The sequence below is a fragment of the Herpailurus yagouaroundi genome, unplaced genomic scaffold (assembly GCF_014898765.1).
Source record: "Herpailurus yagouaroundi ecotype Mexico unplaced genomic scaffold, PumYag 28, whole genome shotgun sequence".
Lineage (NCBI taxonomy): Eukaryota > Metazoa > Chordata > Mammalia > Carnivora > Felidae > Herpailurus > Herpailurus yagouaroundi.
The window spans coordinates 75,603,814-75,628,780 of NW_024412376.1; the positions used below are offsets into that span (position 1 = coordinate 75,603,814).

Sequence of the window (24,967 nt, forward strand, 5' to 3'; positions counted from 1 at the left end):
CTTCACATGCTCCCAATTTATGAAAAATCAGGTTCACTGAAAACCTTGAAGGAAACAAGGGTTTTCTGGTTCAAAGGTAATGTTATGTTATGAGCTACGGTGGTCTCATGTCATCTCTTTAGTTATCATTGAAATCCTAAAACAGATAGTAAAAATGTTTAAAAATGTATACTCTATACCTTTAAAGCTTCAGAAATGCTCACTTTTGGAAGAGAAATAGGATTCACACTTAGGAATATAATTTCCTCATAATTGGGAACATTCTGAGTATTGTTTTCTGAGGTCATTTCACTCATTAGGAAAAAAAAATAGATCTTATGATCCTTCAGGGTATCGTCTGTCAATTAAAGCAAAACTTAATACGGAGTACAGAAAAATCTGAATTAACTGGAAGAGGGATCATACTGAACAATTATCTAAGTTACCCTCCTCACCACCAAATCTTTACCAAAATATCTAAGTATCTACCCAAAGAGTTGTGCTTCAGCTCCTTTTTATTCTGACTTCCGGTATAACCAAAGTCTAAGGAGTTGAAGAGAAACACAAGAAAAGATAAGCAAAGGGATTAGCTAATGCATTAACAGAATAATCCAAAAGCCTAAACAGTCTACACTTACTGTATCAGGTTGTATAATGGTAGTAACAATGTCTTAGCTACAAGAATGAGATTTAATTAGAACACCTTGTGTAGTTTTACTTTATAAAGTTACAACGATAGATTTCAAAATTATTTTTAGAAGTGTAAAAATAGGAAGCTTGGCAAATCACTTTGGTTCGACTCTAATATCCCTTACACTATAATTTATTGCTTAACCAGGAATACAATAAGATGTTTATGTTTATAATGATTTTATTTAAATAATTAGTAGAGATTGTTCAAAATGAAAATAAATCTGGAAATCTGCTTACAATCTCATATTTGAAAAAGGTAAATATTCTGTGCAAACGCATGAAGGGAAAATTTACTATTTTCATTGAAAAAAATTCCATGGGGAAAGGATAGCAATGCTTGAGAAACACCGATGTCTCTTGGGTAATGTTTTAAAATAAAATATTTTCATTCAAAGATTTTAAAAGAGAAAACATAAGCCAACTAATTCTGAAGAAATCAAATTCTCAGTACATTTTTTGATTTGGTTTTCAAATTTCATTCTGTGATATTACCAGCATGGACCACACCAATGATAAGTTAAATGCCCACAATGTATCATACCAGTAATTTTAATATTCTAATCATTTTATGAGATTGAGCCAAATGTTCTGTCCAGATAAAAGGAATTACCTTACAACTGACCGAGCCAGTGTGTTTGCCTACTTTAACCCAGATTTCTTCTGGGGCTGCAGAGAAAAAAAATATCTATCTGCATTGACTATCGAAGACAACACAGTGTACAAAGCACTATGTACTTTGGTTTCTAATGAGTTACCTAGTGATTCTCACTGTGACTCTTACTTGAGAATCTGCAGCGGACTGCTTGGAGGAAGAAACAAAAGCACAACTACCTATTTGTCTCCAGGATGCTGAGTAGGTGATTAGTGGCAGAGACTGTGAAACCAAAATCTGTATTTTCTCTATCCTTTTTGAAGTGAAATATTACTGTCTATCAATACAGTATATACCTCTTGACCTTCCTTTCAATTCCAGTGTTCACTGAGTCAGCTTCTTTTGGTGTGGTAGATCTGAGGCCCTTTGTTGCAGTATGGGGTTTGCTGACAAGAGAGATTGTGACTTCTCAACCCCCAGAGCAATGGGCTGTGCCTCACAGGAAGGGAGATGAAAACCCCACTGCATTCCGTGGGGACCAGAGCCTTTATCACTGGATGGTGGAATGCAGCAGCCTTGCTCTGCGCCCATGTACCCCTGGGGTTCATTTCTCCGTGATGGCAGTTGCACTGACCCTATGCAAAAGGAAAAAGGAATTTTAGGATTCACATCATTCACAATATCCAGCAAGAGAGGCCCTAATAATAGTGGTTGGAGAGTAGGCCTAAAAGATGAGGCACATAATGAATCCATTCTCAGACTACCTGGATCCAATGTTTTTAAAACTTAGTCTTGGTTGGATGAGACGATTCAAAGGCAATACTACCTGACATTCCATTTTAACTTTCTCTGTGCACTTCTCTCCCCATCTGGGAGACTTGAGAACAGAGGCCAGATTTTAAATGCACTTGCATGCCTATGCCCTAGCATGGCACTCGGCCCCTAGCACAGTGCTAACTTAACCTGCACCAACTGATGTTGGTTGAGGTCAATGAACATGGTTCCATGGATCCACCACCAGCACAGCCTGTATTTTAATGGTTTTTCCAGGAGCAGAGAAGGAATTGGCTCAGAGCCAGTCTCAATCTTTTATCTCATTCTCCACTCTATTTCCTTACTGCGGATCTCTTTGTGCACTTCCACCACATATATTTATGAGACAGCTGGACATGATTGGGGGGTGTGATCACTCACACTGGGAGACAGCTTTATGAATGGCCCACAGAGAATGGGTCAAACTGCAGTAGAGTGAGCAAAAAGGGAGATATTTTAATCTCTTCCTGTGTACTCAGCTAACCAAGTTCTTAGTTCTTTCTTGAGTTTAACCATACCTTGGTCAAATCATTGTGCTACTGATTAACTGGCAAAATTATACGTACCTTGACAGTGAATTACTTATGCCATAAAGAATTTGATGCTTTTACCTCCTCAAGAAAAAGTAATATGTAACTACAAGGTACTCCATTACTTTCTAATAATGTTAGTAATAACAACAAAACCCAAGTAACTTTTGAAAATGCTAAATGTGTTCATTACACAAGTAACAACACTAATAACAGTTTATATGTAAAACTATATTTACTGTAATTTTAATATTCAATTCTTAAGTGTACCAAAATATCCAAGGCTTCCCTCAAGGAAAAAAACTTCTACTGAATTTGGGTTACATGACAATACATGTATGAGACAGAAGTGTAGAGTGAGTTTTTCAAAACAAGAATCCCATGTTCTCTCCATATGGATATCTGAAGAGGAGAGTATGGTAATAAGCATATTTACAAAAAGCAAATGTCAAAAAATATAAGTAGAGTTGAAGCCCCTCTCAGCAGAGAAACTATTTATGTTGGCTCAAAGTTTCTTTGAACCTTTCTAACAGCGTATGATTCAAAACATGTTCAACTTTGTCCTCTGAATTATGAAATAAAACTGACATCTGAGACCCATGCCCAAGATGTCATAATGCAACCCTTGGCAACAGTATTATTTTAAAGGGTGTCTAACTCCATTTCCACGTGAAGCAGACTGAGTTCCAGAGAAGCCTGAGAACCTGGGTTGATTTTATGGCCCCTCTCCCAGTAGCCATGGACTTCACAGATGGCCAGGCATCTGGCTGAGGGCTAGCTCCTGAGAAGACTTGAACACTCCCAAATCCCCAGGAGGACCCCCAGATCAATTTGAATTCAGAAGAACCTTCCTAGTAGAACACAGAACACATTTTCTTGGAGCCATTTATAATTTCACCGGAACTACACCTACAACTACCAATACAGATCCCAAACCCCAAGAATGACCTCAAAACCCAACTTAATTCAAGTAAGGAGTCACTCATTGTGTGCTTGCTCCAAGTGATCTAGCAGACTGGTATGTGACCAGAGTTTTGAGCAAACGTGCTAACCTCACATAAGATAGGAATCCAATCCAAACACATTTCTCTAAAGTTCTAGGGCATTCCAATACAGCCCAGCTGCTCGCATAGCTTATACAGCTTAACCATTTTTTCTGTGCTTCTTTGAGAGTTTCACATTAAGGAAAACATTCAGGATCCAAGTAAAGATAGCCATTCACCTGTCTCCCGAGAGGAAAACTGGCTAACATCTGCTGCCTCACTGTCCTTGAGGGCCATAGATTGACTTCCATTCCTGAGATTTTGGTGTTCCTTTATAACCACAAACTGCAGAGAATACAAGAGAGGGAAGGAGAGAGAGGACATTGCTATAATTCACAAATTATCTCAACATACATTAAACCAAAGTCTATGGCTTCATTATGTTCATCCTATGGAATGTGAAAGTTGAAAGGCCCTGCCAAATTTATTGTTCTTGCTAATGGAAAATTCAGGAGCCATACTACTCTACTCATACATACTAGCCATTTAATAGAGAATACTCTATTAAAGCAACTAGGCACTACCAATGGCTTTACTGAAGAACCTATTCTAATTCTGGAATCCCAACTTTTGGGTCATGGATCCCAAGGATACCACTGTTTTACTTTAAGCAACCCAAGAATCCATAAGTGTTCTAACCATTGCCCAAGAGCCAAATAAGATCTCATATGTGTATGTGATCCAACTGTTCAAATATGTGTATGTGTTTAGTTTATAAAATTCATTTAAACCTGCTACCAAGTTCTAAGGAATTTGGGGTCATTAATGGGTAATAATAACTAATAGTAGAACTACTATTTTTCAGGGATCCACCAAATGCTTTTTCATAGTTGAAGAGCTTGGGAACAAGAATTCTAAAAGGCAGGCCCAGAAAAATCCAGCATTTCTCTTTGGTCAAAAAATTGATTATTTTGTCCTTATGGTATTATCCACAATTGACTGGGCACTTGCAATGCAGGCTAACCAGAGTTCACTGGCTCACATTCACACTGGATAGATTAGCTATTAAAATAGATCAATAAAAAAATAGATCAAGGGGTGTTTGTGTGGCTCAGCCGGTTGAGCATCCGACTTCGGCTCAGGTCATGTTCTCACAGCTTGTGAGTTTGAGCCCCACATCAAGCTCTGTGCTGACAGCTCAGGGTCTGGAGCCTGCTTCAGATTCTGTGTCTCTCCTTCTTGCTTTCTGTCCCTCTCCTGCTCATGCTCGCTCTCTCTCTCTCAAAAATAAATAAACATTAAAAAAAAGAATTGGTCACACACACACACACACACACACACACACACAAAGATCGATGATAAAATTAAAGAAAATAAGTTATCTCATGCGGAGGACAAAGGATGTAATTTGCAAGTCCTTCCTCACCAGTGAGTAACCCAGCGGAGGGACTACCCCAAGATTTTAGCTGATCATGCTCTGCTGGCTCAGAAATGGGCTGTCTACAGAAACGAGCCCAGACTCAGAAATACAATGAGGAAAAGGGAACAAAAAAACCTCCCTGCTAATATTTCCCTTTGAGAAAAGTATAGGAAGAATAATGACTAGGGAGAGAAATGTTGGTGAATCCCATGAACATGTGTTTTCATTTTCTTATTTTCCACAGTGCTAATTATCTTTCACTGCTTTCTCTTCATTAATGGTCTCTCTGTAGCAATATATTGCAAAAGCACTACATGACCCACTGTTTAAGGGCTCATACTCATTATTTCTGACTGAAGTCAAAATCCAGTCCTCTGCACTGCAAATTTTCCAGCCACATGTGTTTCTTCCAGAAGAACATAAGCCCTAGAATTCTGGGCTGAGCTGGGGAAGGCAGCTGATAGAACCAGATTCGGTTCTGCTGCTTCTCCTGCTAGTTCAGACTCTCAGCTCTCTCTCACTCCCACTAATATCTACAGCAGCAGTTGGTGTTGATGACAATTACGGCAGACAGGAAGGCTAGGGGGACAGAGCTCAGCAGCCTGAGACCTCCTAGTATAGCTCTTAGCCAACAAGTTGCTCCTAACAGTGGCAAGTGTTTTTGATTTTTTAAAAACTAGATAGAGATTGTTTCTCTCACTCTTCCATGATTTCAACAACATGAATTAAACTTGCTACCCAAAAACTGAATGAAATACCATCTAGACCAACAGATGCAATAATGGTCATTTAGAAGTCTGCATAGTCATGAGGTCTCAAAGAACTGAGGACATTCTATAGGTAAGTCCACCCAGAAGCACACACTTATTAAATCTGGAGATACAGAAGTGGTCTCAGAGGCCACTGAATCCAAACGCCTCCGTGTCCTGAAGAGGAAACAGGAGTTAAATGACTTGCTGAAGATTAGACAGCCAATTACTAGGAGGGTAAAGCTAGACTTCACATTGCTTACTTTGTTTGTGTACTCAAGGTTCAGCCAGAAAATAAGTATACACTGACTGCCTATAAGAAGCAGGGACAATGATCCCCTGTTAGGTAAAATTGTGGCCATGAGAAAGCTATTCTCTGGGAAAGCACAGTGAAGTGAAGGTGGGGGAGTGGGGAAATGGTGTGGGAATGGAGGCAACCTCCACCCTTCCGTAACATCTTCCTAATAATCTTTTCCCTATTCGCCCGCAGGTTTCAATCCCACCCCCATGGATCTGCCACATATTCCAGCCTTATCTGCAATGTATACAACAAATATTGCCAGCAGTACACTAAACTAGTCAAGTTACTCTGACAGGTGTCTGGAAATGGAAATTCCAACAGTTTTAAGAGAGCTGAGCCTATCCCAAACTTGCCGTGTACTGTTCCAAGATCAACTGCTGAAGTGGGTGATTTATGAAGCATTTTGAACTTCCCAATCATTATGCTTTTAGGAAAATGTGTAGATTAAAAAAAAAAAGAAAGAAAGAAAAGAAAATGTGTAGATTTGCCAGATAAAATATAGGACACCAAGTTAAATTTGAATTTAAATTTAACATTCAGTGTTAAGTATGAATTTAACTAGGTATCCTATATTTTTATTTGCTAAGTCTGGCAACAATTTTGCTGCTGAATTTTACAGATTTAAAAATGTATGTGAAGAAAAGAAATATTAAGAAAATTAGAGCATCAGCTGTATTTCAATAAATAAATAAATAAATACATAAATAAATAAATAAACATCTACAGTGAGAAACCAGAAGAAGAAAGAAGATAAAAAAAAAAAAATGAGAGCATAATCTTGGGTTTTTAAGACATCCATTTGAGGGGCGCCTGGGTGGCGCAGTCGGTTAGGCGTCCGACTTCAGCCAGGTCACGATCTCGCGGTCTGTGAGTTCGAGCCCCGCGTCAGGCTCTGGGCTGATGGCTCAGAGCCTGGAGCCTGTTTCCGATTCTGTGCCTCCCTCTCTCTCTGCCCCTCCCCCGTTCATGTTCTGTCTCTCTCTGTCCCAAAAATAAACGTCGAAAAAAAAAAAAAAAAGACATCCATTTGAAAGAGATTACCTAAAAATTGGGAAAGACTTTTAACATCATCCATAAAAGTGTAAGTTATAGAAAGAAGGTACATGACAGAAAAAAATAATGAGAAAAAAATGAACTAGGATCCATATGAAGCCAATTTCTTGCTTCATGTCCTTCGGTCACATTACCCAAGGTTGGGGACAAGAGGCCATCCCAGCCTCGCTGTCTGTAGGCCTACTAACTTCTCTGCTCGACTCTTCATAAGGATTCTTCAAATTTTTTGATGGTAGCTTCTTAGTTCTGCAATGAAGCCAAAATGTGAGACAATTTCAAAACAAAACACAACCAGAGCCCTTTTAGTGATGGTCAGGGACAACCGCTTTTGCTACTGAAACACAGGTACTTACAATGTATGAGACAGAAGAAATATTAAGAAAGCTAGGAGCATAACTTGGGGTTTTTAAGGTATTCTTTTCTCTGGAACTTTCCAGATGATATTTCATTTTTTCCAAGGTTCTCTGAGATGTTGTGGGCCAGGGGGCAGGGAGCCATGCATTCATTCACTCATGTGTATATACTGACTACTAACTATATCCCAGGTACTACCCTAGTACTGGGGATAAAGAAGTGGAGAAACAACAGCAAAGTCTCTACCTTAATGGACTTACAATTTGGGCGGCAGGGAGTGTCTATGGAAATAATATCATGGCAACTATGACACAGACTATGTTAGCTCCATTTTATAAGTGAAGCCAGTGGGACTAGAAGATAGCAGTGACTCACGCAAGGCACACAGCTACCAAAGGCAACTTAGGAGTTGGGTCACAATGACACAAAACCTAGGCCTCTTCCATTGGCCTGGCGCCCTCTGCTGCTCAAAAGCATCAGATGCAAGGACACACAGTGGAGAACCCAAGAGGATACTATCCCATACTTGCCAAGCTAGGAAACAGAATAGGTCTCTCGCCTCCAAATCTAGCTTTATAAACACTTATTTGTTTGACAAACACGAAGCACAAACTCTATAGAAGGCATGGTGTCATGCACTGAGGGGAAGGGAAGTTAAGGGAGGGAGATCTAATATTAAGCTGCGATCCCTGTCTCCAAAGCAGTAGCCTCTAGAGGCAGAGAGATGGGTACATAATGTATTGAACAGCCATTTAACGCAAAGCAATGAAGGAAATGTTATGGCAAAGATCGCTAGCCAGCTCAAGATTCCGAAACAGTGCTGCTGTCTTGGGCAGGTGGCAGCTAAGTACCTCTAGGAGTGTGACCACCTATCAAATAGGCCTGCCTGGACATCTGATCAAGAGTAGTAAGGAAGGTAGGCACTCCTATGAAAACCATTCTAGAAACTGTGAGTTCAGTGTGACAGATGGTACTGGGTGGTGGTACGGGCTGTTACTGTTTTTAATCAAAGGCATCAAGGAAAATATTGAAGCAAGTGGATAATAGAAACAGTTCCAAGTTGCAAAGTAACAAAGTTATAGTTTGTGACAGAGTCTTCCTGTTGATTTTCTTACAAGGGGGTCCTTCCAAGAAATCAAGCTTTATGAAGTAATATTACAACATTTAAAAAACTACTTAGTTCCACAAACAAACTTTTGAGAGATATACCAAAGAGTGTTAAGTGCTCAATCTAGACAAGACATGCAAGGGGTAATACAAAAGGAGGAAATAACTGATTATAACTCTTTAAAGAAAATCATTCAGGGGCACCAGGTGGCTCAGTCGGTTAAGCATCCAACTTAGGCTCAGGTCATGATCTCACAGTTTGTGAGTTCAAGCCCCATCTTGGGCTGGGTGCTTACATCTCAGACCCTGGATCCTGCTTCGGATTATTCTGTGTCTCCCTCACTCTCTGTCCCTTCCCCTGCTCACACTCTGTCTCTCTCTCAAAAAATAAACAATATAAAAAAAAATCAAAGAAAATCATTCAACATGCCTAAGATCTGTACTTACTGGTATACTTTAGTGACATGACAATATTTAGACAAGCAGTTTTAATTTGATCTTCTCAGAATCAATACAGCAGAGTACAAATGCAGTCAAACACATAGCTGAAAATTTGGGTTATCAGTTCCACTGACCAGAACTATTAAGTAAGTAACCATAGATTTGCTCAGAAAGAACTTTGCAGCTCTGGATGCATTCCAGTAAAAAGTAAAAGAAGGCGTTCTGATGAGGTTTTTTTGTTTTTTTGTTTTTTTGTTTTTTGTGAAGAAATAGTTCTTATCACTTTTGACTTAGGTAAATGGGGGTCAGAAGCCAAAAATGTTCTTATTTGTATATAAAGTCTACACAGACCAGCTGAGCTGGTCTTTGAGTTCTAAGTCCAAAAAGCCAGCAATCTGACACTAGCTTTCAACCCAGAGCTCTGAAGAACATCAACAGAACATAAAACTTATTTACTATGTCATAGCCCATAGAATAAGAAAAAATACTTAATAATTATAGCACACATGAACTTGAGTTTCTTGTTTCCATTTTTTCCTCACTATTTGCCAAGCATCTACTTTTCTTTAGGCATTCTGTCCAATGGAATAAATCTTGATTATTCGATATTCTTTCCACAAATCCAGTACCGGGCTAAAAAGTGAAATGGTTATTGTTGGCACTCTGAATTACAAATTTCAAGTTTGTGCTTGAGAATCTTGTCTCTCAAGATGTAAATAAAAGGGTTTAGAACATGTTAGTCTTTAGGGGAAGATTACAGTTCCTAAAAAAATCATCTTAATAATATATAGTGTTTATTAAGTCCTATATGCCAGTTCTACACTAAACTCTTTAGTTATTTTAATTCAATTAATTTTGCAGTAACTCTTGAGATAAGTACTGTTCTTTGCTTCCGTTTCATAGCAAAGGAAATTAATGAATACAAAGGTTTTAGATAACATGCCTGATGTTACTTAAGCATGACAGAGACTTATACCTGTGTAGTCTGACTCTTAGAGCCCATGCTATTAGCCACAACACTAAGATATAGCAGGATCTCAGACAAGCACATCTTGGATGACATTCTGAAATTCTCCACAATGCATAACACTAGCCTCCTGAATGGTTGTGTAGCGCTGGTAAACGTGATTTGATTTTTATCTGCAGATGGTGGGATAGGTATTTCCTACATTCCCAGAGAACTGGGACTGTTAAATAAGACTTAGGCTCTTTAGCCATATAATGATGAAACTGAATTAGATAAAAAGTCCTCTTTACCCCAAACGCGTTTTGACTCAATAGTTTTGTACAGCAGAAACTACAATAGTACATAAAATGCTTTTCAACATTGATGATGGTGTTGGATGATGTCATTTTTTTAGAAAATGGAAAATAATGGGGGCACCCGGGTGGCTCAGTCAGTGGAGCATCTGACTTCAGCTCAGTTCATGATTTCGCTGTTTGTGGGTTCCAGCCCCACATCAGGCTCTGTGCTGACAGCTCAGAGCTGGAACCTGCTTCAGATTCTATGTCTCTCTCTCTCTCTGACCCTCCCCTGCTCACACTCTGTCTCTCTCTCTCTCTCTCAAAAAATAAATAAACATTTTTTAAAAAAAACTTTTGACGGAAAATAAGCAAACAATGTGATACCTATTCCTTCACCTTAATGTAGCATTATTTTTTTAATGAAATGTATAAATATTTTTGTTCCACAGTTTTTAAGTTTCACCTTGAAATTACTCAAAAAACTGAAGGAACTTCTGGGTGAGGGAAAATACTGATTCCCTTGAACAGAAGTAATAATTTGCAGAAAATTGACTCAGTGGAAGACAGCCATGAGAAATTAATTACGTAGCCTATGGGGGGAAGCATGTGATGCTAAGAGAAAAAAGTGGAATGTAAAAATGCATTATGCTCAGTTAACAACCCCATAAACAACACAGATACATTGACAAAGACTGGAGTGGAACAAGGAAAAGTAAAACCACTGATGTTTCAGAGCAGTGAAATCCTGAGACATTTCTTGTTGTCTTTTATTGTTAACGACACCTTTTAAATAAATGTAGCAAGTCTGTAACAAAAGTTCATCTCAGGGAGGCAGGCATTCTCCTGGGAGGAGCAAGAAAGAGGTTGTAATGGAGGGGCCCGGGGACTCAGTCAGTTGAGCTCAGGTTTGGGCACCGGTCACGGGTTCATGGGATCAAGCCCCGCATGGGGCTCTGTGCTGACAGCGCAGAGCCTGCTGGGGACTCCTTCCCTCTCCCTCTCTCTCTGCCCCTCTCTCTCTGCCCCTCCCCCGCATGCACACGCGCGCTCACGCGCTCTCTCTCTGTCTAATAAATAAACACTAAAAAAAAGGAAGTGCCAATGGATAGAAAAGGTCACCTGTAGCAGTGCGCCCCCCACAGCCCCAGCAGCAGCAGCAAGACGAGCGCCACCACGCAGACGGCCACCACAGTGACTTGCCGCTGTCTCCCTTGGCCAGCGTGGCGCAGTTCCCATTTCAAGTCCCGGTGCTGACATCGCTCCCCAACATAGCCAAAAACACAGCTGAAACAACACACAAACAGAGGTCAGCAGTAAGCCCTGGCCAAGAACACTTAGAGTTTTCAGATTCGATATCCAGCTGTCTTTCAACCTCTGCATTTCCAGGCTCAGCTCTTTAGAAGCATATGGAAAATCCATCAGGGGTCAGTTGAAAGCACCTGATTTACACTTTAATGCGGCATGGACTTCCCCCTTTAGTCTGTTTGCCCTGGGATGGATGGGGGATTATTTGCATACCGCCTCTATAAGGCATTGCAGAACATTGATTAAAGATCAGCTTCTGTTAGGTTAAAATCCTGAGGAGCTACCTTTAAGACCAACACAAAGCAACTCTGCCCTAAGAGCCAAGAGAGTTTTTAAACAAATGTTTGGCTAGATTGCAGTGACTGGAGGTCAAAGGAAGGAAGAATTTGAAGGCAGAGCCCCTCACTTGAGACCAGGCTTATAAAAGAATGTGTAGCCTCTGAACAGGAAGTACAGCCTAGTCAGCTGAGGAAACATTTCTTTCTTTTCTTTTTACATTTTTTTTAATGTTTATTTATTTTTGAGAGAGAGACAGAGAGACAGAGCGTGAGCAGGGGAGGGGCAGAGAGAGAAAGGGAGACACAGAATCCAAAGCAGGCTCCAGGCTCTGAGCTGTCAGCACAGAGCCCAACATGGGGCTCAAACTCAGAGTCCGAGATCATGATGACCTGAGCTGAAGTCAGATGCTTAACTGCCTGAGCCACCCAGGCGCCCTGCTTTCTTTTTAAAAAAATCACTACTGACTCAAGAGAAAAGGTCTTAGTGACAACATGTGAACTTTTGTCTATTTTCTTCAAGGGAGAAAAAAACTAAACGGAGGAAAAGGGGCATGCAGGGGCAGTATTTCATTAGTGAAACTGTAACTAGCATTACCAGCCACCAATATGCTTGTCAACCTTTTAGACAAAAGTAAATGAAACAATGCTGCCATCTACTGGGAATGTATACTTCCAGAAATTATGGGATCTTGGGTACAACAACTATATTCTATTACTCTTTGCAATGGCATAAACTTTAAAAAATATCCTATTAAACATTTTGAGATACCCACTTGTTAGGAATTTCTTCCCCCCTTGGCCCTGGATCAACTATCTATTATGTCCATATTGTCCGTTCATATGAAGGAATGAATACACAAGGAATTGGTACTGGTCCTTGTGATGGGAAGAGACAGTATGGAAAAAGCATTGGATGGAGCTCCAGAAGATCTAGACCCTAGGCCAAGCTCTACCTCGAGTTGGTCACAAGAGCACTGGAAAGTCACTTTCAGAGAGGGAGGGAAAGGAACTCGCATTTGTTAAGTACCCATGTGTCTGACACTGTGCTAGGCACTTTTACTCATTTTACTTTCGATAGCAAATTCCCATTTTATAGATGAGAAAAATGAGACTCAAAGGCGGTAAGTAACTTGTACCAGGTCGTACAGCTAATGAATGGCAGGGATTTTGTTTGTTTGTTTGTTTGTTTGTTTGTTTGTTTAGTAGAGCTGACACACAATGTGACATTAGTTTCAGGTGTACAACATGGTGATTTGACAAGTTTATATGTTTGTTGTGCTCACAAGTGTAGCTACAATCTGTCACCATATATCACTATTACAACATCAGTGACTATATTCCTTATGCTGTGCCTTTTATTCCTGTGACTTATTTATTCCATAACTGGGAGCCTGTGTCCCCCCATTTCCCTTCACCCATTTTGCCCAACCCCTCCATCTCCCTCCCTTCTTGCAGCCATCAGTTTGTTCTCTGTATTTATAGGTCCGATTCTGCTTTTTGTTTGTTTACTCATTTTTTTTAGATTCCACATAGAAGTGAAATTATATGGTTTTTGTCTTTCTCAGTCTGACTTACTTCACTTGGTAGAACATACTCTAGGTCCATCCATGTTTTCTCAAATGGCACATCTCATCCTTTTTGTGTCTGTGTCATATTCCATCACGTGAGCACACACACACAGACACACACATACACACACACACCACATCTTTCTTATCCATTCATCTATTACTGGACACTTAGTTTGCATCTATACCTAGGCTATAATAAATAATTCTTGCAATAGGCGTAGAGGTGCATATATATTTTTTGAATTAGTACTTTCATTTTCTTTGGGTAAATACCCAATAGTGGGATTATTGGATCATATGGTATTTCTATTTTTGATTTTGGGGGGAAATTCCATACAGTTTTCCACAGTGGCTGTACCAACTTATATTTCCACCAACAGTGTATGAGAGCTTCTTTTTCTCCACATCCTTGCCAATATTTGTTACTTTTTGTCTTTTTGATTTTAGCCAGTGAATGGCAAGTTTGATCTAAATGGTTTTCTGATGTCAGAGCCAGTGTTCTGCTGCATTGGGCTACTCCCAAAAAGGTTTTTTGAGCTGTCTGCACCTCCGAAAAGCTAGTCTTCTAGAGGCACCTGGGTGGCTCAGTTGGTTACGCATCTGACTTTGGCTCACGTCATGATCTCACACTTTGTGAGTTCAAGGCCTGTGTTGTGCTCTGTGTTGACAGCTCAGAGCCTGGAGCCTGCTTCAGATTCTGTGTCTCCCTCTCTCTCTGCCCCTCCCCCCTCCCCATGCTCTTTTTCTGAAAAATGAATAAACCTTAAAAAAATAAAAAAATTTAAAAAAAGAGAGAGAGAGAGAGAAGCTATTCTTCTAGAATGGACCATGAAAGAGAGGATAGGATCTGAGTGTAGTAAGTATAAAGGACCATGAAATTACTCCATGGTTTCCTGGATACTGTTTTAACTCTAGCTATCTTTGGTTATAGTCATTTACTACCAATGCCTAACAGCCTCTTTTAAACTGTTGGATATCAACCTCAGAGATTTTAGGGCCTCAAGGAATATGCCAATCACATGGGCAAGAGTGCTGGGGAGCCAAGGCAAGCTGTAATATGGACGCCTTTCTGGGCTGTATGAGGCCCAGAGCAGTCAGTTAGCATTTCACATGGATGGACCACCCACTACTAGTTCTTTGGGTTATTAACTAGTCCTGTTAAACCAAGCAAAAGATTCCTGGGTTTATTTATTCAAATAAATTATTCAAACCCGAGTTCATTTGTTTAAATAATTTTAAGAAATTCTGGACTGAAAAAAGGTTCACAAGACTTTTTCACATTGTGGTGTACTATGATCAAGAACTGAGGGCTAGAGTGTGTAGCATTTCTCAAACTGATTTGACCACACAACTTTTTTTCATGAAACATTTCACAGCACTGGAGTTGGGGGATCTTGATCTCGAGAAGACCTGGCCAGAAGGATGTGGGGTGGTTCAAAGCCAATACAGAGTAAACGAGGACCTCCACTTAGCTCAGGAGGCTTGGTCTTCTGAGACTCTCCACACCAGGGAATCTTTGAGGAAGACATGGGGTGTGGAGACATCAGTTCTCACATCCTCTGCACCCCCCGGGGAACTAGGGGATCTCTGTATTGAGGGGAGTTTCCATCACCTGCGAGCAAGGACAGTAGAACAGCCCTTTCTAAACCTGCTCACAGTGTTAAGAACATTCTGCAGAATGATGCCCATGCAGTGTTTCTAATAAAAGTTAGACTGGTGCACACTTCCAGAGATGTGTTATTGTAGAATTTTTAAAAATACAAGGTGAGATCAACAGGGCAAAAGGAGGAAAGGGTTCAATGTTTGATTAAACCACACTTTTATCAAATGTAGAATTCAAAAACAAAGTTGTGATCTAGATTAATGGGAACTCTGGTGATATTTTAAATGTTGCTTTTGATTAAAGGTCCTCAAATGTGAGTGTTATCTCTAGTTTAATTGTCATTTTGTAGCAACCCATGTTTAAAACACTATCAGGGAATAAGATACTTTCATCAGGATTTAATGACAGAAAGAAAAGCAGCATACGAAAGAGTTGATTAATCATTTAATGAATTGATGCTATTGGGTCAAATGAAAATAATGTACTAAATGCAATACGTAATTGTGAAATACCTTTCACGTTATTGTAATGTCTTTTATAATCTAAAAGTAAAGTATCATAGAGAAAAACAAACCGTGACCTAATAAATTTATCTCCATAATTTCATTATTTTGGATAACAAGAAATTATGAACAAGTAAAAAAAAAATGATTCTTATTAACAAAAATCAAGGATAACTACTGTGAACATTGGATTTATTTTAGAAAATTACAACATGCAAATATGAATATGAAAAGGCACCTGGGTGGCTCAGTTGGTTAAGCTTCTGACTCTTGATCTTGGCTCAGATCATGATCTCACAGTTCATGGGTTGGAGCCCGTATCGGCCTCGACACAAGGAGCCTGCTTGGGAGTCTGCTCTCTGTCCCTCTCCCTTTCTCTCTCTCTCTCTTTCTCTCTCTCTCTGACCCTCCCTCACTTGCTTGCATGCTCTCTCTCTCTCAAAATAAATAAACATAAAAATATGAATATGAAGGTAGAATTCTATGAGAATTGAGTCATTTTCACTATATTCATGAGCATTTTTCATTATTTTTTGTCTAGCTGACACAATTTATAATGCAAGACCGTTCACTTTGTCACATGATATAACTTGTTCTTCTAACAATTTAGACTATGCTTCTGCTGATTACTATTCATAAAATAATAAAAGCCTTTAAGCTTATAGCATGTATTCATGAGGATCAGAATATTTTATCACGTCTTCCTCAGGCACAGAGAAAATCACCAATGAGTCAGGTGTCTAGCCATAGGAGACCTATTTATTTTTCAGTACCTATCAGTTCCCCCTGATTGACTTCAAAATATAAGATCCATTAAGAGTAAAATTTGATGCGGAACTAGATACTGTGAGTGTGGTTTTCTCAAAAGCTCCAATGGAAATGTTTTTTGAGTAAGTTTGGTAGAGGGACCTATGGTTTCAGGTCACCCTCAGACCTGCTTTTCAGTTGACCGTGTCCACCGTGAACCTGTCATGGGGACAAAAAAAGAGCAAGGGGCAGCAGGTGCTGCTTCCAACACTTGTTACTAAACCACAGAAAATGTAAACACCAACTATTAGAAAATGAAGAAAAAGGGGCGCCTGGGTGGCTTGGTCGGTTAAGCATCCAACTTCGGCTCAGGTCATGATCTCACGGTCCGTGAGTTCGAGCCCCACGTTGGGCTCTGTGCTGACCGCTCAGAGCCTGGAGGCTGTTTCCGATTCTGTGTCTCCCTGTCTCTCTGCCCCTCCCCTGTTCATGCTCTGTCTCTCTCTGTCTCAAAAATAAATAAACCTTAAAAAAAAAAAAGAAAATGAAAAATAATTTCTTTGCTAGTTTTGAACACTGAAGGTAAGAAGTTCAATGTGAATATATAATAGTTTTGTAAATTCGGAAACTCATTGTGGGTGTTCTCCATATATGTGGCAGAAAATAAATCAAAAGTATTAAGGGATTCTTTCACAAACCCAAGTTTTCAGCCGGAACGAGAGGTTTATGCCCCAGACTGTACCAGTAGTAACATCAAGTTAAGTAAAAGGGAAAATCACCAATTCTTTAAATGTATATTTACTGTTGGCAGCTTGGCGGTGGGGGGTGATGTGTGGGGAGGGTGCAGCATGCACACACACACAATTTATATACGTGTATTTATATATTTCTACCTAGCAAAAACCTACTTATAGAAAACTCTCCTTGACACAAATCTTATCAATTAGCTAAAAGTTACAGATTACAATATCATATCTCTGTGCCACCACAAAGATAGCTCGACTTACTTGCATGCGTATCTGTCCACTGCTTCAATATACATACACACACCGTTATAGAGGCAGTACCCGTCATAGGATGGGGGGCATTCCTGGTAACTGTTTCTCACAGAATAGCGGCCATCCTCCATGAGAACAGAAGGAGGAGTAGAGTCTACAAGAATCAAAGACATTACCCTTACTTTCTGAAGTGATTAGATCTTTCAGGTCTTAATATCAGGAATTAGTCTCTGTGAACAACCTGTGATACAGTGTCCTTTAGGGACAAGAATCGTCACAAGTGACTCTAGTTTCACTTTCCCAACCAGACTTCATGTCATTCACCATGAAGTCAGCCATTCTTTCTTTGGGTTCAGTATTATCTGACAGAAAGCATAATGGAAGCAAGTAAGAGATTGGTCAATTCTAAATAATTCCATGAATCCCAAGTCACTGGTCTCATTATAAAAGTGCATCTGTCATCCACAAACACACACTAACTGTGTAAAATGACAGACAGCTTTAAGAGGGTCTTACTGAACAACAACAGATCTTTTTATGGCTCATCAATCACCCACCAGTATACAATCTATTACCCCCAATACCCTGAAAGCCTCAAAAATTTCTCCCATACAATGCTTTCTTCTAAAAATAATTCAACTTTCAGGGGAGCCCTCAAAGACAAGACTACCAACTTTGACAGAAAAGAAATGTTACCATAAGAGAGGGAATGTCAAAGTGGTAAAAATTCCTTTTATTGAACGATTCTCTGCTCATTAAAAGGAAAACATTAGGATGTGTAACCGACTATATAAGTATTAGTAGTCCTTCAATAGTTTTAAGAAGAACAAATTATTTGAGAAAAATAATGTGTTAAAAAAAAAAGATCCGGGTAAGTGCAGAAATTTCCCTTCTTGGGGTGTTTTCAGAGCTGAGACAGGTGAATTGCTGACAGTGGTGGGGGAAGAGTCCCTGATCCTGGGTTCCAAGGTTGGGGTGAAGGCAGCTCCCTTGTGAGGATGGTGAGAACATACTGCCTGTTGGAGAGATGCTTGAGGAAGCAGAAGTCAACCATTAACATTTAAAAAGGAAAAAAAAGAGATGAAGTTCTAATTCAGATCAAGAAATATTCATTTTTAAGGTAATATTTTAAAATCTTTAAGAGTGATTCAAAATGCTAAGGGTCTAGATGTCCTTCCTGGCCTGCTTTGACCTGCGAAGTTTTTCCAGCAGTCCCAGAAATCAACATTACAAATTAAGACATTAGTCACATAGTTAAAGACAACCATCTGTATTCTCACCTTTAGTGAATTGTAGCGATAAAAACAGAATTTATTCCAGATGCTATTAAATTAAGAAAATTTGGACTATTTCACATTCTCAAGCTTAGCATCAACCGAATCAGGAAAGTAAACTCACCAGCCGATTGAATCCAATGATTTTCCAGAACCTCTAGAGCAAATACATTGGGGTACAGAATTTTCCAAAATTAAGCCCCTTCCTTGGATTTAGACCACCCACCAACCTACCAGGACATATCTGTCCAGGTTCAGACAGGGTGCCGGCACACATGCAGGTGTAGTTTCCCTCCATATTTGTACAGGTGGCATTTTCCCCACAGGTGTGTATGCCCAACTGGCACTCATCAATATCTGCCAGGAAAAAAAAAAAAGGAAGTAGGGAGGAGAAAAGTGAGGTGCAGAGGAGGAAAAAGGGTTATACTATTGGAAGAGCCAACATTCTGGGAGGGGAACATATTCAACTTTTGTCATGCTGCATGCTTTCGGAGGCTTTGCATATTTTGATTAAAAAATTATATCCTGGGACACCTGGGTGGCTCAGCTGGTTAAGCGTCCGACCTCGGCTCAGGTCGTGATCTCACAGTTCGTGGGTCGAGCCCCGCGTCAGACCCTGTGCTGACAGCTCAGAGCCTGGAGCCTGCTTCAGATTCTGCGTCTTCCTCTCTTTCTGTCCCCCTTCCCTGCTCACACTCTCTCTCTCTCTTTCTCTCTCAAAAATAAACATTTAAAAAATTTAAAAATTATATCATGAATATTGGACACAAAGATGAATGGAGTCCCTCAGCTGCCTGCCCATTCAGGTGTTCTAAACTCCTGAAATATGGCTGGATGTTTTCCTACTGCTTGGGAGAAAGGAGACATCCCAACAGCAGCTCAGTGGGGAGGCTGGAGATTGGTAAACTATCTCTAGGCAAACATTTAGAAAATCAAATACTAAAAATTCATTCTTAACGTTTGCAAATAGACCTCCAGTCATTGACATACATGTTATGTCAAGTAAAACACTTCTGCATTTTTCCTACAGAAATATAAGCTAACTCATCCCTTTCTTTCCCAACTACCATCATTTTCTTTCTCAGTTACCACCCCCCTGACATCTAGATCCTTCCTCTCTTCAACTTTGCATTACTAATAGAACGGCCTTACTCCGTTCCCTGCATCCCATTTCTCCCCCACTCTACTCCTAAACACCAGTGCCAGATTACTCTTCCTAAAGCACATTGCCCATCAGTACACCGCTTGCCTCAAATGCTGCCGGTGGCTCCCTGCTGCCTAGAGCTGAGCTGCCCAAGGTGGCCGCCACTGCCGTGTGTGTGTACGAGCATCTGAAACGGCAGCCAGTCTACACTGACATGCTGTAAGTGTAAAACACTTCCCAGATTTGAAGACTTAGTACCAACATGAAGCAAAAATGTGAAATCTCTCAATAACTTTTATATTGATTACATATTAACATATTAATACCTTTGACATATTGGATTGAATAAAATCTAAAATTAATCTCACCTGTCTCTTCGTACTTTTTGTAACATGGCTATTAGCAAAATTAAAGTCATATATGTAACTTACATTACACTTCTGTTTGATGGTGCTGGTCTAGAGAAGTAAAACCCCAATGACTGATGCTCAGCTTCTAGTCTCCTACATATGTAACCCAACCCACTTGTTATGAACTGTATTGAATCTCCCTCGAGATCCGTATGTTGAAGTTCTAACCCCCAATGGGACTATGTTTAGAGATGGGGACTTTAAGGCAGTAATTAAAGTTAAATGAGGTCATAAGAGTGAGGCCCTAATCCAACAGAATTGAAGTTCTTATAAGAAAAGAGAGAGAATGATCTCACAGCTCCTGAGTTCAAGCCCCGCATCAGGCTCTGGGCTGACAGCTCAGAGCCTGGAGCTTCAGATTCTGTGTCTCTGGCTCTCTCTGCCTGTCCCCTACTCGTGCTCTGTCTCTCCCTCTCTCTATCTCTCTCAAAAATAAACATTAAAGCAATTTTTTTTTATTTAAACATGATTCATTTTTTTTTTCAACGTTTATTTATTTTTGGGACAGAGAGAGACAGAGCATGAACGGTGGAGGGGCAGAGAGAGAGGGAGACACAGAATCGGAAACAGGCTCCAGGCTCTGAGCCATCAGCCCAGAGCCTGACGCAGGGCTCGAACTCCCGGACCGCGAGATCGTGACCTGGCTGAAGTCGGACGCTTAACCGACTGCGCCACCCAGGCGCCCCTAATTTTTTTTAATTTAAAAAAAAGCAAAGGAAGAGACACCACATGCCCCCCCCCCGCCCCCAATGACAGCAGGAAGGCATGTGAGTATGCAATAAGAAGGCTGTGGGGGCGCCTGGGTGGCGCAGTCGGTTAAGCGTCCGACTTCAGCCAGGTCACGATCTCGCGGTCCGTGAGTTCGAGCCCCGCGTCAGGCTCTGGGCTGATGGCTCAGAGCCTGGAGCCTGTTTCCGATTCTGTGTCTCCCTCTCTCTCTGCCCCTCCCCCGTTCATGCTCTGTCTCTCTCTGTCCCAAAAATAAATAAATGTTGAAAAAAAAAATTAAAAAAAAAAAAAAAAAAAAAAAAAAGAAGGCTGTGGTCTGCAAGCCCAGAAGACCTGCCACCAGGAATTGAATCAGCCAGCACATTGACCTGGAATGTCTAGGTTCCGGAACCGTGAGGAAATACATTTCTGTTGTTTAAGCCATCCAGTCGATGCTGTATTTTGTTATGAAGGCCTGAGCAGACTAAGACATAAGACATCGCTTTGCCAGTCTCCGTCTGTTTCTCTCACACCCACTACACTTAGGGATCAGTTGGGCTGTTCTCTACCTCCCAAATAGACCTGTAATATGTTTATGCCTGGAATTCCCCCCCACCCCTTCCTTCACATTTCTAATAAAAATTTACTCTTGAGGTGCCAGGGTGGCTCAGTTGGCTAAGCGTCTGACTCTTGATTTCAGATCAGGTAATGATCCCACAGTTCCTGGGTTCAAGCCCCACGTCAGGCTCTGCACTGATAGTGCAGAGCCTGCGTGGGATTCTCTCCCCCCACCCCTCTCTTTCCCTCTGCCTCTCCCCACCCCCTTAAAATAAATAAATAAAAATTCCTCATGCCACAAGGTCCATCCATAGTGATATTTCTTTCATGAAGTCTTTCCTAATACCTCACACAGATATTCTCCCAGTTGTGAATTTTCACTGTAGTTTTTACTTCTCCCATGATGCACACCCTTCTCCTCTATTTGTTATTAGCTCTATTTCTTCTAGATCCTGCTCTTCTCGCAAACAAGCTCTACCTCCAGCATTCTGGTCTTCCTCACAGGTCCTACTGCTGTGTCTTTCCACTAATAAGAGCTAAATGAATATATGTCACATTGAACTGCTATCCTGATGGCTCAAATTGAGTCTTTTTTTTTTTTTTTTTTTGCTTACTTACGATTTATAATTTCTATGAACTATTATCTTGAGAGTCAGAGAAAGCTTTTCTAAGAAGCAAAAACAAAGATACAGTCTTGGCCAAAAAATACAACTACTCTTAAGAATAAGAATAACAACAATGGCACTTATGTGCCAGGCATGGTTTAAAGCACTATATCTACATATATACGGAGAGGAAGGAAGGAAAGAAGGGGGAGGGAGAGAGAGTCAGAGAGAGGGGGAGAGGGAGGGCGGAGGGAGACAGAGAGGGAGAATGACACACACACAGAGAACAAGAATAGGCCCATTCTTCCATGTGGCCTGAGGATTCCATGCCATCCGGGTAGTCTGGGCCATGATGCCCTGTTGTGTGCTCACTACTGGAAGGAGGTAGGTTAGTGACACAGTGAGAATCCAGACTACAATGAGTTTAAACATTCAAGAAAGTATACCTTCTTCTCTCTTCAAAGCAAATTAAATATAAAGCCTGTTTGTCTAAATTATCTATGAGCCTGCTTAATTAGAGCAGTGACATTTCCCTGACTGACAGCCAAATATGTGCTTAAAAGAGCATTTACAAATGACTGTGGGCTCCACAAAACTAATCTGATAAAGGTCTGATTTAAACCAACCAGATCCAGAAAACTGGTAGTTATGACTGACTTCATCTTCAACCTCAACATGTGGGAGAAAGCAATAGCATTTTAGTGTCTTATCGGGTCATCTGCCCCTCACCGTGAAAAGATTTGTATGTTTTCAGAAGGAAAAGAAAATACTGAAAGAGACATGTTAAAGCCCTGTTAAACTTCAGATAACCACTTCACTGGGCCATGATGGCTTCAGGCATGTCCTCACTTGTGTGGACTACTATGCTACTGACACCTGGAATGATGGCAGACATCCACTAAGTGAACTCCCAACCCAAAAGCCACACCCAGATCTTGGCAGAGGATGGTAATTATGAAAAGAGGTCTTAATCATGCTTTACTTGTATCCAAATGTCAGTGACTTGAATCTCCCATCTTTTTTTTAAATGTTTATTTATTTTTGACAGAGACAGAGTGTGAGCAGGGGAGGGGCAGAGAGAGAGGGAGACACAGAATCCAAAACAGTCTCCAGGCTCTGAGCTGTCAGCACAAAGCCATCAGCACAGAGCCCAAGGTGGGGCTCAAACCCACAAACCTCAAGCCAAAGTCCGACACTGAGATGACTGAGCCACCCAGGTGCCCCTTGAATCTCTCATCTTTGAAACTTATCAAGAGCCATCTGATGAACCCCTTCATAGAACCATTTTTCCTTTCTTTCATGCACATAGCAGTCACTTCCAACAGACCTACAGCAGCTCTGCAGTTCACCACAGTTCAACTGCCAAATTCAATGACAGTGAAAATGCTGTACAATTCCCCCAAGGATGGCTCGAGGTATAGAGTGTGGGTGAGGCACGGGGGTCACTCAAATCCCAGAGAAAGAAAGGCAGAGCGGCAAACCACCTCTTCGGGGTTTTGAAGCTGACGACTGCAGTCATAGCACAAGGGCACAAACCTGACTATTCATCAAGAACTGAGATATGTCAGTTTGAACATCACGCAACTTCTCTTTCAGTCCTAACATGCGTGGCACCTAAATTATAGCCTGTCTTCTCCTGACCCACCACACCCACCGTGTTTCATGATTCTCTGAGGCCTGCCTCCACCCTCCTCCCTTGGCACACGTGCTCTCTTACCAAGACAGTGAATCCCATCTCCCCGGTAGCCTTCTGAGCACTGGCAAACGTAGCCGCCTTCAGTGTTGACGCACTTGGAGGAGGTGGGAGGGCAAACGGTGGTGCTTGTCCCACACTCATTTATATCTGTGGGCAACATGACCAACTAGTGAAATATGTACACAAATGAGAGTCATAGGAAAAAAGAAACATAAGCTCAAATACAATCTTTCAGCCACTTGCAGATGCTATTTGCAAATGTAATGCAGACTCTGCATCTTGGTTGTAAAGTTGCCTTCTGAATCCATTTCTACAGATTTCTCAGGTGTCTGATTAGCTAAGTATGTGTATATACATCACATTGTGCCAGAGTTTCAGACCATGAGAACTGAGATTTTTACAGTAGTCACTAACTTAAAATTTCAAGGCTATCAATATAAAATAGAAACCTATCCAGCAAAACCTCAGCTTTTAGAGGAGAAAGTTGTGTTTTCATTGGAATTGTTGACTTCATAAATTTGACTTGAACTCAAATTCATGTTTCTGAAGCTAATTATATTTTTTCCTTTAATGTCAACTGCATATATTATGTAATTTTAATATAAACTCACTGAAATATAACCACATACCATGTGTTTCATATATTCTATATATACTATCCATCATCTTTTTAGCTAATATCAAATAACTTATTCAATCCTGTTGATCACATAAATCCTCTGGAGATTTTGAGTCAGTATTATCTAGTTCACTGTTTTCCAGATATTATGTGTATTGGCCTTTGCTCTTACCAGAACATAGTTTTCCATCGCCAGTAAATCCTTTCAAACACTGACATGTGGCATTTTCTCCTTCTGAAACACACTGAGCCCATGTACCACATCTTATAGGACCACAGTCGTCATTATCTGCAAACAGGGAGAAACCCATCAGATTATTTGCAGACCTCAGGGGGGGAAATGGACTTGACTGTTTGGGGTTCTACAGAACATTCCAGCACTTCCTTTCCTGAGTTCTGGGATAGTTAACCTCCAAATAGAAACAATTTGTTGACCTATAAGCTTTATCTATATTAAAGGATCTACCAGCCATATGTTTCCATTTACATGCTCTCAATAAGTCTCTAGTCTTAAAGACCTATTTGGTGTTCAAAGAGCCCTGTGTGAACTTGTTTATCATTTTTTAAAAACCATTTGCAAGTCTGAACCATAACATTCCTAGGAGTGAATGCACTCAAGTTTCAAAAGTTGTATTGTTTATTTGAGAATTTCCAACCATCATGACATACAATAGGGGTCAATATATTC

At 40.5% G+C, this 24,967-nt stretch overlaps 1 protein-coding gene across 1 annotated transcript in view; it reads right to left on the bottom strand.

Annotated features, from left to right (window-relative positions):
- Positions 1-476: 476 nt before the first annotated feature.
- EGF (epidermal growth factor) overlaps positions 477-24,967 on the bottom strand; it is a 106,205-nt gene continuing 81,714 nt past the window's right edge. Inside the window, 9 exon segments of the mRNA XM_040476133.1 lie at positions 477-1,704; positions 1,706-1,899; positions 3,830-3,935; positions 7,248-7,359; positions 11,380-11,544; positions 17,275-17,419; positions 18,774-18,896; positions 23,682-23,807; positions 24,452-24,568. Of these exon segments, the coding sequence (XP_040332067.1) occupies positions 1,657-1,704; positions 1,706-1,899; positions 3,830-3,935; positions 7,248-7,359; positions 11,380-11,544; positions 17,275-17,419; positions 18,774-18,896; positions 23,682-23,807; positions 24,452-24,568 (1,136 nt within the window). The 3' untranslated portion in view covers positions 477-1,656.